The sequence below is a fragment of the Heterodontus francisci genome, chromosome 28 (genome assembly GCF_036365525.1).
Source record: "Heterodontus francisci isolate sHetFra1 chromosome 28, sHetFra1.hap1, whole genome shotgun sequence".
Taxonomy (NCBI): Eukaryota; Metazoa; Chordata; class Chondrichthyes; order Heterodontiformes; family Heterodontidae; genus Heterodontus; species Heterodontus francisci.
The window spans coordinates 24,701,144-24,718,215 of record NC_090398.1 but is presented as its reverse complement, the minus strand read 5'-3'; the positions used below and the strand labels follow the sequence as shown (position 1 = coordinate 24,718,215).

General features: G+C 41.2%; 1 protein-coding gene across 5 annotated transcripts in view; it reads right to left on the bottom strand.

The window, feature by feature from the left end:
• Positions 1-310: 310 nt before the first annotated feature.
• Positions 311-17,072, bottom strand: part of LOC137385141 (NACHT, LRR and PYD domains-containing protein 3-like) — a 72,424-nt gene continuing 55,662 nt past the window's right edge. For 3 of the 5 annotated variants that reach the window (XM_068060005.1, XM_068060003.1, XM_068060004.1), the window contains 4 exons: positions 12,731-14,456; positions 10,428-10,514; positions 9,973-10,164; positions 3,023-9,751 (listed from right to left, as the gene is read on the bottom strand). In XM_068060005.1, the coding sequence (XP_067916106.1) occupies positions 9,664-9,751; positions 9,973-10,164; positions 10,428-10,514; positions 12,731-14,456 (2,093 nt within the window). In that variant the 3' untranslated portion in view covers positions 3,023-9,663. Of the gene's footprint in view, positions 2,132-3,022; positions 9,752-9,972; positions 10,165-10,427; positions 10,515-12,730; positions 14,457-17,072 lie in introns of those variants that run through there. The other 2 variants (XM_068060008.1, XM_068060007.1) reach the window with 2 other exon arrangements.

Here is a 17,072-nt window from a genome sequence, read left to right as displayed (position 1 = left end):
TTAGCTGGGTCCTTTAGTTAATAGAAACAACTTTTGGAGTCAGCCATCATTTTCTTATGCTTGCCTGCGCTCTAGTCCTTCCTGTTCTGCCTGATCTGGGTAAGACTCTGCTTCTGTTTATCTGGTTGCAACCAGTGTTCATTTACTTGGAAAGTGGGAGTTTATTTTTCAGTTCTGTTTCAGTTTTTAGGTTCCATCCCTGCTGCATTCTTAGCTATCCTTTCGATTAGGCTCTACCTTAAAAAAGAACAGCTTTGCAATCACGGAACCCAGCACACATCCCTTTTGGGAAAAAAAGATCTTTACCATGATAAGGCTTTATTTGCAATACTTCAGAAATTCAGCAAGTTTTCTACATCATAAACATTTCACTGGGTAGGTTCCTACATACAGTCAGCATTTTCATATTCTACAATCACATTTTTCGAATTTACAAAATCATAAGAGCTTAACCAATAAGAAAACCAAGTGAATGTGACAATAAGGATTATCAGAATTCAAACATCATCGAATAGATTTAACATAACTCAGAACCTTCCTTTAGTCTTACACCCTTCTTTTGCACTCTGCACAGAGCATCAGCAATTACATTGCTTTTTCATGTAACATGGAACATGTTTGACGTAAATCGCTTTAACATTAACCACTAATGAAATAACCTGAACCTCTTTGTTGAGAACCTTTCTAGAAACACAAGTCAGTTGAGGTCTACATAAAAATATTGAAGAGCCAGTACAGGACATAAAAAAACACTCTTCCTCAATGGTCGAATACTTTCTTTGATGCTTATTAATCTTCCTTGAGAAGTAAATGAAGAGCCGTTTCATACCAGCATTATCATCACAGAGCAGCACCTCTCCTACCCCTATATCACCATCCCTTCACTGTCGCTGGGTCAAAATCCTGGAACTCCCTTCCTAACAGCACTGTTAGTGTACCTACCTGACATGGACTGCAGCGGTTCAAGAAGGCAGCTCACCGCCACCTTCTCAACGGCAATTAGTGTTGGAAAATAATGCTGGCCTGGCCAGCGACTCCCATATCCCATGAATGAATAAGAATAATTTTTAAAATGCGATATCCAGAGAACCTCACTTCGCTTGTTACTAGGGCTGTCGATTGTTCAGGTATTTTGACTATGGGGCCAGTTCAATCTCTGTAAATTGCAATTCTGGGCCTGGAAATGTTCCATGCTCCCTGTAATGGGTGGTGTACTGGAATGTTCAACCATCAGCGTACTCTGAGCTACCGGGTATGCAGAGTAACATAAAAAACTGGGTTATTGAGCCTTTGAAGCTTTAGAATATCTTGGGACTTACAAATGGTCTGCATACCTGTGGATATGCAGAGGGGCTGAACACTAGAGGCTATTGGGCGTATGGAAGGTCAGTATACCTTTAAAGAACACTGATGCTAATGGATCGATAGAGCGTCATAGTACTCGTGGTTATTGGACCCGCACAGGCTGCGAAGACTGCATTTAGCAAATTGTCATAGTATCCTGAGCTGCTGGGTTTAGAGACGTTGACGTGTATAGACGTCTCCCTCGGTCACAACATGTATTTAAAATGTCCCACTGACCGATATACTGTTTTTCTCCCAGAGTAAACACTCCAACCCGGTTTCTTTGATCAAGAACAAAATTATTAGTTTATTATAAATGAATTCTTACCCAAAAACGAAGTGAAACATGCACACACATGAAAATATTAAAGCCCTTATTTCTCCTAGCCCTTTCAGACAAACATACACACCGGTTAACTGGAAAAAGAATATAAAGCATTATTGTTGATAGCTGTTACAAAGAAATAGAAGGACTTAAAAAAACACAGGCTGAAAAGAGGTATGGAAAGATGTCCTTTGTTTTGTTTAGGCGACCCAATTGCGTCTAGATGGCTGTCAATGGGATCTTCCTGGAACCGTTCTTCCCAGGTGATGTTGATGATCAGTTTAGGTTGGCTTTCCAAGAGATGCAGCTACAGAAGGCTCTAATAGGTTTTACAGCAGGAATGCAGCAACAAGATTTTCGTCCCCACACATTCGATGCAGGGTTTCTTCAAATGCAGGGGGATATTGGAAACACACTTGATGCAGGATTGCTTCTCAAGAGAAAGAGGTGAGCTGTCTTCTCCTGGCAGGTAAAGAAGCAACTGTATTTTCTAACTGTTCAAATTAAAATAAAGCTTTTTTCCAGAAAGCAAGCCTCCTGACAACCAGAAGCTTGGCTTCTCAATGTTTTGTAAACAGCTGTCCAAGTCCATAGCGATTCCTTCTGTTTTACTTTATTTGAAAACAGGTGCCTTCCAGTTACTGGTTACCACTCAAACTCAGTCCAAACCTTCTGATGAAATCCTTTAAAAAGGTAACGCCCAAAGTCCCAGCATCTACGGAACACTTTTCAGTTTTACAACACAAATTCTTAAAATTTAACAAATGTAAATGAGAAAAAAACGTTTTAACACCTGTAATATTCAGAATCCCTGCAGAAGTGAAATTAGTGGACACATTCATTTCAGTCTCCATTGAAATCATCGTCCTTTTTAATATTATGTTAAATAATTCTTAACTGGGATGATTTTATAATATATTGGAAGTCTTATATATGTCCCATCTACATTGTAATTGTTGATCTCCACATTTTGAACTTAGTTATGCCCTTTGAATAATGCCGGTGAAGCAGAGCTTCAAGTTTAATTAACCAGCTCCTTCAGAGAAATCCCATGGCACCAGTGAAGCCAACATCTCTACAAGCCAAATTATCAATAACTTTGTTACTGTGTACCAAAGTAATAGCAAATCACAAGATTATTGAAATAATAAACATTGAAAGCATACCTTTATGATTGGAACTGAATTAGATCGGGGAACTCCTGGGAATATTTCCGTATTAGAATAATGTAATCATAGAATGGTTACAGAATTGAAGGAGGGAGCGCGACCCGTTCAGTCCATGCCAGTTGTCTGTAACAGCAACGCAGATACCACCACCAGCCCGCTCCACCACCCCCACCCCCCCACCCTGCTGCGATAAATTATCCCCATAGCCCTCTGTTCAGGTACATATCCAATTCCCTTTTGAAAACCACAATTGAATATGTCTCCACCACACTCTAAGCAAGTGAATTCCAGAGCCTGGCCATTCCCTGCACAAAAAAGGTTTTACCTCATGTTGCTGTTGGTTAAGTTGCTGATGGCCTTAAATCGCCTCAATCATGGGAATAGTTTCTCTCTACTCCAAGACACCCCATGGTTGTGAACACTTTTATTAAATCATCTCAAGCTTCTTTTCTTCTTTAATCACTTGTTCTAAAATAGAGGGAATTCACTTCCTTCCGAAAGTGAGGTGTCAAGTTTTGGGTATAATGCTCCCAATTAGGTCGAAAGGAATTTTATGAAGGTTTATCATAACTTCCTTGTTTTGTGTTCTATACCTCAATTCATAATTGTTCATGCAAGTAATTTTAACCACCTTCTCAAACTGCTTTCCCAACTTTAACGATTTGTACACCTCTGCCAACAGGTGTCATTGATTCTGCACCCACTTTATAATTGTTACCTTTATTTTACATTTCCTGACCTCGATCATCATTCCAAAATGTACCAATTCACACTTCTGTGCATATTTTTCATTTGTCACATGTCCATCAATTCCACCAGCCTTTCTATGTCCTCCTGAAGCCGATCATCATCCTTACCACTGTTCATAACACTTCTGAGCTGTGTGTCATCCACAAATTCTGAAATTGTGCCCTTCATTTTGAGGTCATTACTGTGTATCAAAAAAGGCAGTTACCTCAGTACTGACACCTGGAAAACAACAGTACATGCACACCTACCGTCCAAAAATGAAACCTTCACTATTATTCTATTTCTAGTCACTCAGCAAATTTCATATCTAAGCTGCCACTTTCCATTTTATTCCATGGACTTCGAATTTGCTGCCATGTCTATTATGCAACACTTTATCAAACGACTTTTGGAAGTCAATATACGCCAGATCAGCAGCAGTGCCCCTCACCAACCCATGTTGTTACCACATCAAACAAAAAACTCAATCAAGTTAGTTAAATTAGATTTTTGTATCACGTACCTATGCTGGCTTTCATCAATTAATTGTCCAAATAACGTTAATTTAGTCCTGATTAACGTTTCAAAAAGCATTCACACCACCACGTTTAACTTGAGTGACCTGAAGTTCCCGTGTTTATCCTTACACTTATTTTTGATCAATAGTGTATCAGTTGCGATTACCCTGTGCTCTCGACCAACCTCAATATCAACGGAGGATTACAAAATTATGGCCATTAACTCTCCCAGTTTCCATCCTTACTTCCCATAGCATCCTCGAATGCATCTCATACTGTCCTGGTGATTTATCATCTTCATCTTCAGCCAGGTTTTCAAACACATCCTGTTTATTAATTTTCACCCATCCACATCTCGACTACTGAATATTTTACTGTGACATTCGCAGAATCTACCTTGGTAAAGGCAGAAAAAGATTGCAGGAGGTCATGTCAGGAGCAACACCAGGCAGACCTAAAGATGATATGCCATCCTGTTGAAGTTCCAACACAGGAGGATTGCATGCTAAACAGCAGAAGCAGCATGCAATAGGCAGGGCTGACAATCCCACAACCAACGGATCAGATCTTAGTTCTGCATTCCTGCCACATCCAGCTGTCAATGTTGGTGGACAATTAAACAACTGATAGCATGAGGCGGCTCCACAAATATCGCAATCCTCAAAGACAGAGGGGGAGCTCAGCCCAACAGTGTAAAAGACAAAGCTGAAGTATTTACATAAATCTCCAACCAGACAGGGCGATGGATGATGCATCTCCGCCTCCTCCTGAGTCCCCAGCATCACAGATGCCTGTCTTCAGCCAATCCTATTCACTCCACGTGATATCAAGAAACGGCTGAAGGCATTGGATACTGCAAGGTCTATAGGCCCTGACAACATCCCGACAATAATAATGAATACTTGTGCTCCAGGACTACCCACACCAAAAATCAAGCTCTTCCAGTGCAGCGACAACACTGGCATCGACCTGGCAGTGTGCAAAATTTCGCAGGCATTTCCTGTGCAAAAAAAGTTCTAACCAGGCCAAATACTGCCCAAATGGTCTACTCCCAATCATCAGCAAAGGAATGGAAGGTGTCGTTGACAGTGCTATCAGGGGGCACTTGCTCAGCAATAACCTGCTCATGCTCAGTTTGTATTCCGTCAATACTACTCTGTTCCCGACGTCTTTACAGCCTTGGTCCAAACACGGTCAAAAGAGCTGAACTCCAGAGGCGAGATGAGAGTGATTGTGCTTGACATCAAGGCAGCACTTGACTGAGTATGGTATCAAAGAACGCTAGCAAAACTGGAGTCAGTGGGAATCGGGCGGACGGGGTGGGGGTTGCTGTCCGCTGGTTTGAGTCATGCCTGGCACAAAGGAAGATGGTTGTGGTTGCTTGAGGTGAATTATCTCAATCCCAGGAAATCACTGCAGCAGTGGCTCAGGGTGGTGTCCTCGGTCCAACCTTCTTCATCTGCTTCATCAATGATCTTCCCTTCATCAGAAGATCGGAAGTGGGGATGTTCGCTGATGATTGCGCAATGTTCAGTACCATTCGCAACTCCGAAGATACTAAATCAGCCCGTGTTGATATGCAGAAAGACCTGGACAATATCCAGGCTTCGGCTGATAAGTGGCAAGCCGCACTGGCGCCACACAGATGCCAGTCAATAACCCATCTGAAATAAACGAGCGTCTAACCATCTCCCCTTAATATTCAATTGCATTTCCATCGCTGAAACTCCACTATCAGCATCCTGGGGTCACTATTGACAAGAAACTGAACTGGACCATCCACATAAATTCTGTGCCTGCAAGAGCAGACCAGAGGCTGGGAATCTTGCGGTGACTAACTCACCTAATGTCTGCCCAATGCCTGCCACAAGGCACAAGTCAGAACTTTGATGGAATGCTCTCCTCATGCCTGGATGGGTGCATCTCCAACAACACTAAAGAAATGCAACATAACCCCGGACAAAGTACCCGCTTGATTGGCAACCCATTCATCTCCTTCAAAATGTACTCCCTCCATCACTGACGCACAGTGGCAGCAGTGTGTATTATCTACAAGATGCACTGCAGAAACTCATGGAGGTTCCTTTGCCAGCGCCATCCAAACCCGTGACCTCTAAAACCGAGAAGGACAAGGGCAGCAGATGGATGGGAACATCATCACCTGTAAGTTCCCCTCCAAGCCACACACTGTCCTGACTTGGAACTATATCGCCATTCCTTCTTTGTCACTGGGTCAAAATCATGGAACTGCCTTCCTCACAGCACTGTTGGGATACCTACACCCCCAAGAATGCAGCAGTTCAAGAGGCAGCTCACCACCACCTTCTCCAAGGCAAGTTCGATGGGAAAAAAATGCGGACCTAGCCAACAGCGCCCACAACCCCGAACAAATAAAACAAATAAAAAGATATACTCATTTAGTACCTCAAAAGTGGCCTCTACCACCAAGCGTAAATCCATCTTTTATATCCCTAATCGACTCCACCTCTCCTCTTAGCATCTTTTTGCTACTTATGTGGTTGCAGAAAACTTTTGGATTCCCTTTTCTACTCGCAGCCAATCTGTGCTCATGCTCTCTCCTCGCCTCTCTGATATCTTTATTCAATTCTCCTCTGACCTTTGTACATTCAGCCTGGTTCCCACTTGTATTATCAACCTGACGTGTCACTCACATTTTTTCTCTGCTTCACCACGATTTCTATCTCCTGTGTCATACAGGGAACTCTGGCGTTGTTTGCCCTACCGTCCACCTCGTGGGAATGTACCTCCACTTTCCCAAACCATCTCCTCTTCAAATGTTTGTCATTGTTCTGTGACAATATTGTTTGCCAGTTTTTGATTCTGATTAACCTTGTGCAGTTCCATTCTCACCCCATTGAAATTGGCTCTCCTCCAATTAAGAACTTATACTCCAGATTTCTCCTTGTCCTTTTCCATGGCTAACCTAAACCTTTTGCTACGATAAAAGCTGCTTCTTTAATGTTGCTCTATTGACACTTGATTCTCTTGACCCACCTCATTCCACACAATCAGATCAGGCACTGACACCTTCCTCACTGAGCCGGAAGCATACTGATCAAGAAAATGTCCCTTGGCACATTTCAAAAACAGCTTTGTCCTTTACACTATTACTATCTCTGTCTGTGTTAGGATAATTAAATGCCTATATTATCATGAGTCTATAGTTTTTACACATCTATGTCATTTCCCTGAAAATGTGACTTCCTCATTAGTTCGTGGTCTATACAATACATGTGTCGTGCAATGGATCCTCTATTGTTTTTAAATCTAGCAAAATAGTTTCTGTCTTTGACCGTTTCAAAGCATCCTCTCTCTCCAGCACTGCAATATTCTCCTTAATCATTACAACCCGCCATCCTTCATTCGGTCCTTCCATATCTTTCCTGAACAGCTTGTATGTAGGAATTATTAGTACACATTCATGCCATATTTTGCGCCATTACACTACCATCACCACACCATCTTATTTGCATGTGGCTGTTTGTGTCTGCAGCTCAACAACCTTATTTACCATATTCCATGTGTTTACGTACATGCACTGTAAATCTAAATTAGACATAATTGCAAAACATCTTTGTCTGACCCCACTAACAGCTTATTATTTCTTAGTCCTCGCTTCAGGACTTCAAATTCTTGGTAAGGTTTTAGCCTCTGAGTCACAAGGTGCAGGCTTCGAACACTGATCACTGAGCTTCAGCTCTGACTCCTGTCATAATATCCAGTGGGATACTCCTCATGGAGATAACAGAATCATTACCAGCACATGCTGCTGTAAGCAAAGGCAGCAGTGTTTATGATCTGAAATTGTGGAACTCTATGTTGTTTGCCTAAATTTGCAAAATTCTTAATGGAAAGATAAGGTGGTGTTCCTTGAGATTAGCTGGATCATGATTGGCTTCAGTTATCAAGGAGAGAAAAGCCAGAGTGGGATTAGAATGGAGAGTTAAACTAGCAAGTGACTAGAAGCTCCGGTTCATGCTTGCAGACTGGAGAGAGGTGCTCAGAAAAAAAATTATCACTCATTCTGCAGTTGATTTCCCTCATGTAGCAGAAGCTGTATTGTGAACAGTGAATATAGCACAATACATCGAAAGAAGTACGTGTAACTCACTATTTCATCTGAACGGCGTGTTTGAGACAGCACAGTGGGAATTGAAACTCCTGCACTCGTTTACCTATGTGCTTATTAATAGTCATTTTGTAGTACTGAAGCTGAGAATTGCTGAAAATCGAGACATGTTGTCAAAGCTTTTCGTCTTGCACTCATCAGGACAATACCTGAGAATAACAAATGCAAGGGAAATCAATAACTTATACTGCATGAGAAGTGAGTGTTGATTGCTTGGCAAATGAACTCTGAGTGGTAGAGGCGTTGCCATGGAGAATGCAACAGTTTACAGTGACTGACAGTTGACTGCCAAGCTTTGTTTAAAATTTAAACCAGGCAGCTTGACTCTGATTGGTCAAGGCATTGCTCCGAGGAATGAACCAACGAATGGCTGTCCCTTATTTTGTTCAGCTGAAACAGGCGCAATGTGTGTCCATGTTCTTTCTGTCTGGAAAGAAGAGGGCCCTGTATATTAATATCTGTAGCTTCCAGTACACACAAATGCGCCATTCTGCGAGCCCTACTGACTATCATAAATTGTTTGTCAGCAGAATTCCTAGCCCACTACGGCTTATTTAGCAAATGTTGACCAACTGTGGAATCGCACTTAATGTTGGAAACTGCATTTTATGTTTTGCAAGCATGGGCTGGTTGGGTACAGCTTGCAGCTTTCCCCTCGTGAACAGTAGAAGGGACATATTGTTTGATACAATGTACCAGTCTTTGGAGCGTAAGGCCCACATACCTAGCATCACACTGGCATTGAAATTCATATATGTCATGACTCATTTGTGTGATAGGCAGGATGTATTTTTAGCTTGACTGAAGCATCTTGTTAGTGGCGGACACCTCACATGTTGCTGCTGCATTGTAGAAGTGTGAAACAGCTAACTTTACCTGTCACTCAAATTTGTGAGATACAATACCCTTCCAAGGTAATTTGAGGTAGAATGGGCACTTTTCAGGGACGAAAATGGGGGTCTGAAGACGAAAAGCTTCAACAACATGTCTCTATATGCTTATTCATCGCACTCGGGATCGGCACAGTGGCGCAGTGGTTGACACCTCAGCCTCACAGCTCCAGCGACCTGGGTTCAATTTTGGGTATTGCCTGTATGGGGTTTGCAGGTTCTCTCTGTGACTGTGTGGGTTTCTGCTGGGTTCTCTGGTTTCCTCCCACAGCCAACGACTTGCAGGTTGATAGGTAAATTGGCCATTGTAAATTGCCCCTAATGGAGGTTGGTGGTAGGAGAATGGTGGGGATGTGGTAGGGAATATGGGATTAATGTCGGATTAGTATAAATGGGTGGTTGATGGTCAGCACAGACTCAGTGGACCAAAGGCCCTGTTTCAGTACTGCATCTCTCTCTGACTCTGGGGTAACGCCCCGACAACTTGTTCAAACATTACTCTTACTTTTACGTAAAACAAATCATGGTCGGTAATCCTTCATTCTGTAATTATAGTCAAATGACTAGATGCAGTTCGTGACTTCAAAATGTGACGTCTGTTTGCAGAGAATTGATTGTTTTGCAACCTGAAAAAAAAATAAACAAGTTACCAAAATTGAGTGAACTGTTCCATTTACTGCGAATAGCGACATTGTTAAATTCATTCAATGTAAATATGTTTAAGAATCTTGAAATGTGAAAGAAACAAATCTTCCACAACTAAAGACTTTTCCTATAACACATCTATGAAAACTAAGATAGGAAAATATGTTACTCTTAATTAATATATTTTAACAAAGAAACTCACCTAATTTCCTTCAGATTCGTACTAGTCTGGTAGAGCTGGAGAAATGTGGGAACGGATTTGTCAGTCAGTCTGTTGGACTGTTCACTGCGCTGATTATCGTTACTCAGGTCCAGCTCCATCAGTGAACCATTTTTACTGATGGCGGAGACCAATTTTGCTGCACAATCATCTGTGAGAGCATTTGACTTTAACCTAGAGTGATTAAAAAAACAGATTTTATAAAACATCAATGCACGTGCTTAAATATACACCAATTGCAAATAACTATACTGGAATTCCAAAATCGTGGGGCAAAAACTGCTCAAGAAAATTGCATGTTCTCTGTTTCTAAATTATTTTCGTCCTAATACAAATTGACAAATGAGATTGGTCAATCATCATTACCAGGGTAATGAGAATTCTTGATGATAAAGAACTCTGGTTGTTCCGTCGATATTTAAACAGAAATTACTCACTCAAGTGTCTGTACTTTGCAATCATTTTTCTCCAGAACTTTAAAGAGGCATTTCACTCCTGAATCTTGAAGATTATTCTCGTTGAGTCTAAACTCAAATAAGAAAGTCAATAATAAATATAGAATAATGAAACAGACATGAAATATTCATAATTAAATCTATTTTACATGGAATACATTGCCCTTCCAAAACGCCAATATCAGACCCAGAATCCAAATGCCTATTTGATTTGCACTAAGGGTTTTCATTATAGCGCCTGTGTTATAATCAGTTACCATCACCCAGTACATTTGTTTAACTCGAAATTTACTCCATTGCTTGGGGTAAAGATTTACCCACACATTATCAAACGAATACGTGTAAAATGGGCTTAAACCAGAAAATGATGGAAATGCTCAGCAGGTCAGACAGTAACGATGCTGAGGAATCAAAATTTACCTTCCAGCTGCTGATCCTAAACTTCTGATCCGTTGTCATGTTAACTTTCCTGCCCATTCCCATTCTGAACTCTCTGTACTTTTATTCCACAATATTGGAAGGAAACTCACGGGAAACTTAAGAAACTTATTAGATTAGGCATTTTTCCGCCTTCCAGACACAACATGGAATTCAACAATTACAGATCATAACCACTATTCCTATTTTTTCAGACAGCATGTGATGGTAGTGACTCTGTTGCTCGTATTTACAACTCCTGTTGAATATCTTCTATTTCGTTACGTTCTATTAAGGCACTCCCCCAGCTTTTTGACTAGTCTATTGATCCCTTTCTGTCATTCCCTCACTCCTGCCTACTCAATAACCTTAACCCTAACCCTTTGATAGCACCTTACAAACCTAGGACCTCTACAACCTAGAAGGACAAGGGCAGAAGATGCATGGGAATACCCCCACCTGCAAGTTATCCTGCAAGACACACATCGCCTTGACTTGGAACTATATTGCCGTTCCTCCACTGTCGCAAGGTCAAAATCCGGGAACACCCTTCCTGATAGCACTGTTGGTATAACTACACCACTTATTTCTAACCTTTGCCATTTCAGACGAAATGCCAATAACCTGAATTGTTTGCTCTGTTTCTCTCGACAAAGTCGTTACATGACCTACTGAGTAAGTGCAGAATTTTCGGTTTATATTTCATATTTCCTGTGCAGTATTTTCCTTTTGTCCATGTAAAATAGTGGCTGGCAGCAGGAATTCTGTAAACTTGTGGTCTGCCATGAACAGGAATACAATAGATGCTTTGCGCAGCAGATGCTCGTCATCAAAAGAAAACAAAGGGTAAAACCAAAGACCTTACCTCTGACATTATTTTCAAGAAATTTAGCTATTTGATACACAAAGGTTCACAAATATAAGAGAATGAGAAGCAAAGCATGCCACATTTTTCTGCGCATTCTATTGGCGAATCCAATTAAGTTATTGTAATGGATCCCTGTAATGTGCATAAAGACTGATGGAGTTTCACTCAGCCTCACTTTCCTTCCCTTCTGGCCTCTGATGATGCGTTAATCCAGTGGCATCACTGGAAATAATTACATATAGGTGGAAGAATCGCAGCTGTGAACCCATTTAACTAGCTTTTTGGCACAATTGAGATTAACAATAGCATTATTGATTTGGAAAATGCAATCCTATCGAGGAATGAGAAATGAGAGTACATATATACCTCACTTGCAATATAATCAAACTGCACAATGAAACAAATTTATTTCCTGTTTTAAACAACTAAATATTTGATTACCAACAATAGGCAGTGACAGAACAGTCTGTTAACACAGATTTAAGGTATTTGCTTAAAATATAGATGTAGGATGATGAGTTGTTTTAACTCAGTGAGTTTTTATAATATCGAATGCACTGCGTGAAAGACTGGCAAAATCACATTCAATAGTAACTTTCAAAAGGAAACATGATAAATATTTGAAGAGTTGAAGATTGCATGGCTCTGGCGAAGAGCAGGGGAATGTGTCTAATTGGATACTATCGAAGAGACATCACAGGCACCACAGGCAATCGGGAGCACCACATTGTGAAAGGTGTGCGTTGGATTCGAAAGTTAGATGGCCAACTTCATATCTGATTGAGTTAAATGAACACCACTGCACTCTCAAGTATTACCAGAACAGCCAATCTGACTACGTCTCTCATCATTCCATTTAGAACAACGGAGAACTGAATGAAAGAATGTGTTCAATAATTGATCGAATTCAGTTAATTTTCTTTGCTTATCATTCAAAACATACCACGTTTAAATAAAACAAATATTGTTTATAATTATATTTATCGATTTGTTTAAATACCTGAGTATTTCACATTTGTGCAGTATGGACTGCAGTTGATGGATGCCTGCATCTTGTACACCACAAGTACTGAGATCCATCTCTTCAATTATTTCAAGGTTCATTAATACGGTAGACAGAACCGCACAATCAGAAGGTTTCAGAGGACACTTTGTAAACTTGATTTTCTTTATCGGTGCTAATGCGGCTGCCATCAGATTTCTGTCTTCAAATTCAGCAAAGGAATGACACATGTTTAAGAATTTCCGTTGGCTTTGCCCGTCATCCAAGTTCTGAGCGCACGTTTTGACATTCCGTGTGAGCCAATCCGACACAGGCTGTGTTACTTCAGCAGGAAATTTACCCAATTTCGACTCAAGCTGATCAGTTGAATTTCGTGAGGAAAGACCAACAAGAAAACGTGAAAATGAATTGAATCTGTCATCACCGCATCTGTATCCTTCATCAAGCAGTTGTTTTAGTTCATTTGGTTTTGTGCTTAGACTTTTCATAAGCGCAGCAACAAAGTCCTGCATCACGGTGTCACAGAATTTGTAGGCAACACTGCCTAGATCATTGTCTCGAATCTTCACTATAAACGCAGTGATAAAATTGGAATGTTCGAGTTCGAGCTCATTGAATTTGTCTGCTTCAAAAACAGCTGTTTTTTTCCCAATTCCCTGGTAGGCCAACTCGCCCAGTTTCAGCAGGCTATTGCGAGTGTTTTCTGCATCATAGCCACATCTATTTAAAAGATTTGCAACGTAGGCAGAGTACACCCGTGTGCCGGTTATGAGTTGCAATGGCCTTTCTCGCTCTTCTGCTGTCTTCTGCGACTCCACTAAGGAGCAGCAGACTGAGCAATACAGAGGGTTGTAGTACACGGTGTCCAGTTGGTCGTTCTGCTCAATGTATTTGATTACCTCTGTTACAAACTGTGGATCTCCAAAATAACTTTGACAATATTGCTTCATTTTCTCAGAGTTATAGCCCAAAATTTTGACACTTCGATGTGTGTTTGCATTTCCCAGAGATTCCAGTTTCCACGGCCGGCTCGTGATCAGCACTGAACAGCCTTTCAGCAACTGCCCTTGTATGAGGCAGCGGACAATGTCTGAAACCAAGCAGAAACACTCGGGATCGAAACATTGATTTTGAGGTGCGTTGTTTCTCTCAACATCTGTGAAATTCATAATTTCCTCAAATTCATCCAAATCATCAAATATAAACAATATTTTTCCGGGTTCTTTCCACAGCTTCTCCAGATGATTTCGGAAATAGGGGTATGAATTCAGGATCAGCATGGATAGGGTTGTTCGGATATTTATTAAAGTTAATTGTGTAAACTTGAAATGAAAGACAAATTGAAATTGATGGTATATTTTCCGTGTGGCCCAGTCACGGATTACCTTCTGTATTATGGTGCTTTTCCCGATCCCTGCATCACCAAATACTATAGTTGTCCGAGTTCTGTCTATTGTAGCATCTTTGCTTCCCAACAATTGATCAAGCTGAATGTTTCCATGTACATTCTCGATATTGTGCCCCTGTTTCTCTTCAGGCTTTCTCCTTCGGGCCTTCAGTTCATTTCCCACCATTTGCAGCTCTCCAAGAGAAGGAACAATCATTACATCAGTGTAATTCTTATCAAGTAAACATGTCTTGGACATTTGATTTTCTACAGTGAGTGGAACTTCCAATATTGTCGTTTGTTCTTGAAGAAATTTTTTGTGCTGACGCTCTATGCCTGAAATATGAACACATTAAGAATTTTGTTAGTACAGTAATTGTAATTGAGGAGAAAACAATAAGTAATCGAGTAAAACAGTGAAAGAAAGTTAATGTCACGTAAAGAAGAAACCATGTTAAGAGGAGCAAAATAAGAATGTAAGTACATGATAAATAGGAACTGCAGTCGACGATTTGGCCCTTTGAACATTCTCAGACATTCAACTAGTTCATGGCAGATCCTCTCCACTTTGCTGCACTCTCCCTAATTTCCTTCGAACAGAACATTCTAGCGATTTTTGTCTTGAATATGATCAACGATTGGGATTCCTCGGCTCTCGGGAGTAGACAATTTCAACGATTCTTCAACCATTAAATTAAACATTCCTCCTGATCCCAGCCCTAAATGTCTGACCCCTTATTCTGAGATTGTCACTCCTTCTAGTAGATTTCCAAGCCAGAAGAAATATTTTTTCTACATTTATCTTGTCAAGCCCCTTACGGATTGAACATGTCTCGGTTCGTTCACCTCTCATTGTTCTGGATTCCAAGAATATAGGCCCAGTCCACTCAATCTCTCCTCACTGGAGAATTCATTCATCCACGGAAACTCTCTTCTAAATCTTCCATGCACCCCCATGATGCCAACATTGCACATGGTACTGCAAGTATTACCTGACCAATGCCTGGTATAATTGTAGTAAGACAGCTTTACTCTTATATACAGTTCCCTTTGTCACAAAAGCTAATAAACGACGTGTTTCCTAATTGCTTCTTCTATCTGAATGTTTTCCTTTTGTGATTGAAGTACAAGGGCACCATGTGCTTCTGAATGACAACATCTGCTAGTCTGTCACCATTCAAGAAAATACGATTTTTAAAAAATATTATTTTTTTTGACCTAAGTGGATAAATTCACACTTTGGCACGTTGTATCTCACATGACATGCATTTGTCCATTCATCTAACCTGCTCTAATGGACGATAGTGTTATTGTAATCAAAGCTAATGGTTAGAATTTGCGAGGCTATCAAATCTAGCTTAGAAATAGCTTAAAATCAGGGGAAAATCCTTTTAAAAATATCTATCGTATAAGTGATAAGGTTAGTACTACGAAAGTTTATTTTTTAAAATTAGTGTAATTTATTCAGGACTTTTGATTGCAGTGGTTAGTGGTTGAGGTAGAACAAGGCCCTTAGCATAATTAGTATTTTTTTTAATTAAAGGGAGTAATTAAGTAATCTAAAGGTAAGTCATGGCAGGAGAGCCCACACCCGTGATATGCTCCTACTGCAATATGTGGGAAATCAGGGATGCTTCCAGTGCCCCTGACGACCATGTGCGCAAGATGAGTATCCAATTGCAACTACTGGCTACCTGCATTACAGAGCTGGAGCTGCGGGTGGATTCACTGTGGAGCATCCGCGATGCTGAGGACATCGTGGATAGCACGTTTAGCGAGGTGGTCTCTGCACAGGTAATGACTGCACAGGCAGAAGAGGGATGGGTGTGCACCAGGCAGAGTAGTATGCGAAGGCAGGTAGTGCAGGAGTCCCCTGTGGCCACCCCCCTCTCAAACAGATATATCACTTTGAATACTGTTGGGGGGGGGAGGGTAAGGCCTCCCAGGGGAAAGCAGCAACAGCCAAGTTCATAGCACCACGGATGGGTGTGCTTCACAGTAGATGAGTGGGAGGGGGGGGGGGGGTGGAGGCGGGAAGAGCCATAGTGTTAGGAGATTCATTTGTACGTGGAACAGACAGGCATTTCTGTGGCGGCAAACGAGACTCCAGGATGGTATGTTGCCTCCCTGGTGCTAGTATCAAGGATGTTTCTGAGCAGCTGCAGGATATTCTTAAGGGGGAGGGAGAACAGCCAGTGGTCGTGGTACATGTCGGTACCAATGACATAAGTAGGAAAAGGGCTGAGGTCCTGCAAGATGAATTTAAGGAGTTAAGAGCTAAATTAAAAAGCAGGACCACAAAGGTGGTAATCTCAGGATTACTTCCTGTGCCACGTGTTAGTGAGTATAGGAACAGGAGAATAAACCAGATGAATGTTACTGGAGAAATGGTGCAGGAGGAAGGGATTTAGTTTCCTGGGCGATCGGGACCAGTTCTGAGGAAGGTGGAACCTGTACAAGCGGGACAAATTACACCCAGGCATGACTGGAACTGATGTTCTCACAGGGGCGTTTGCTAGTGCCATTGGGGAGCATTTCAACTAGAATGGCTGGGGGATGGGAACCTGAGTGGGGAGATTGAGGAGGAGGAAACAAGGATAGAAACCAAAGACAGGAAACAAAAAGGCAAAAGTGGAAGACATAGAAATCAAGGGCAAGCAACAAATAGGGCAATAGTGCGAAATAATGATGAGGTGATTAAGAATGTTAAAAAGACAAGCCTAAAGACATTGTGTCTCAATGCGCAGAGTATGCACAACAAGGTAAGCAAATTAAATGTGCAATGGATACGATATTTAGATTTTATTTTAGATTTAGAGATACAGCACTGAAACAGGCCCGTCGGCCCAGAGTCTGTGCCGACCATTAACCACCCATTTATACTAATCCTACACTAATCCCATATTTCTACCACATCCTCACCTGTCCCTATATTCCCTACCACCTACTAGT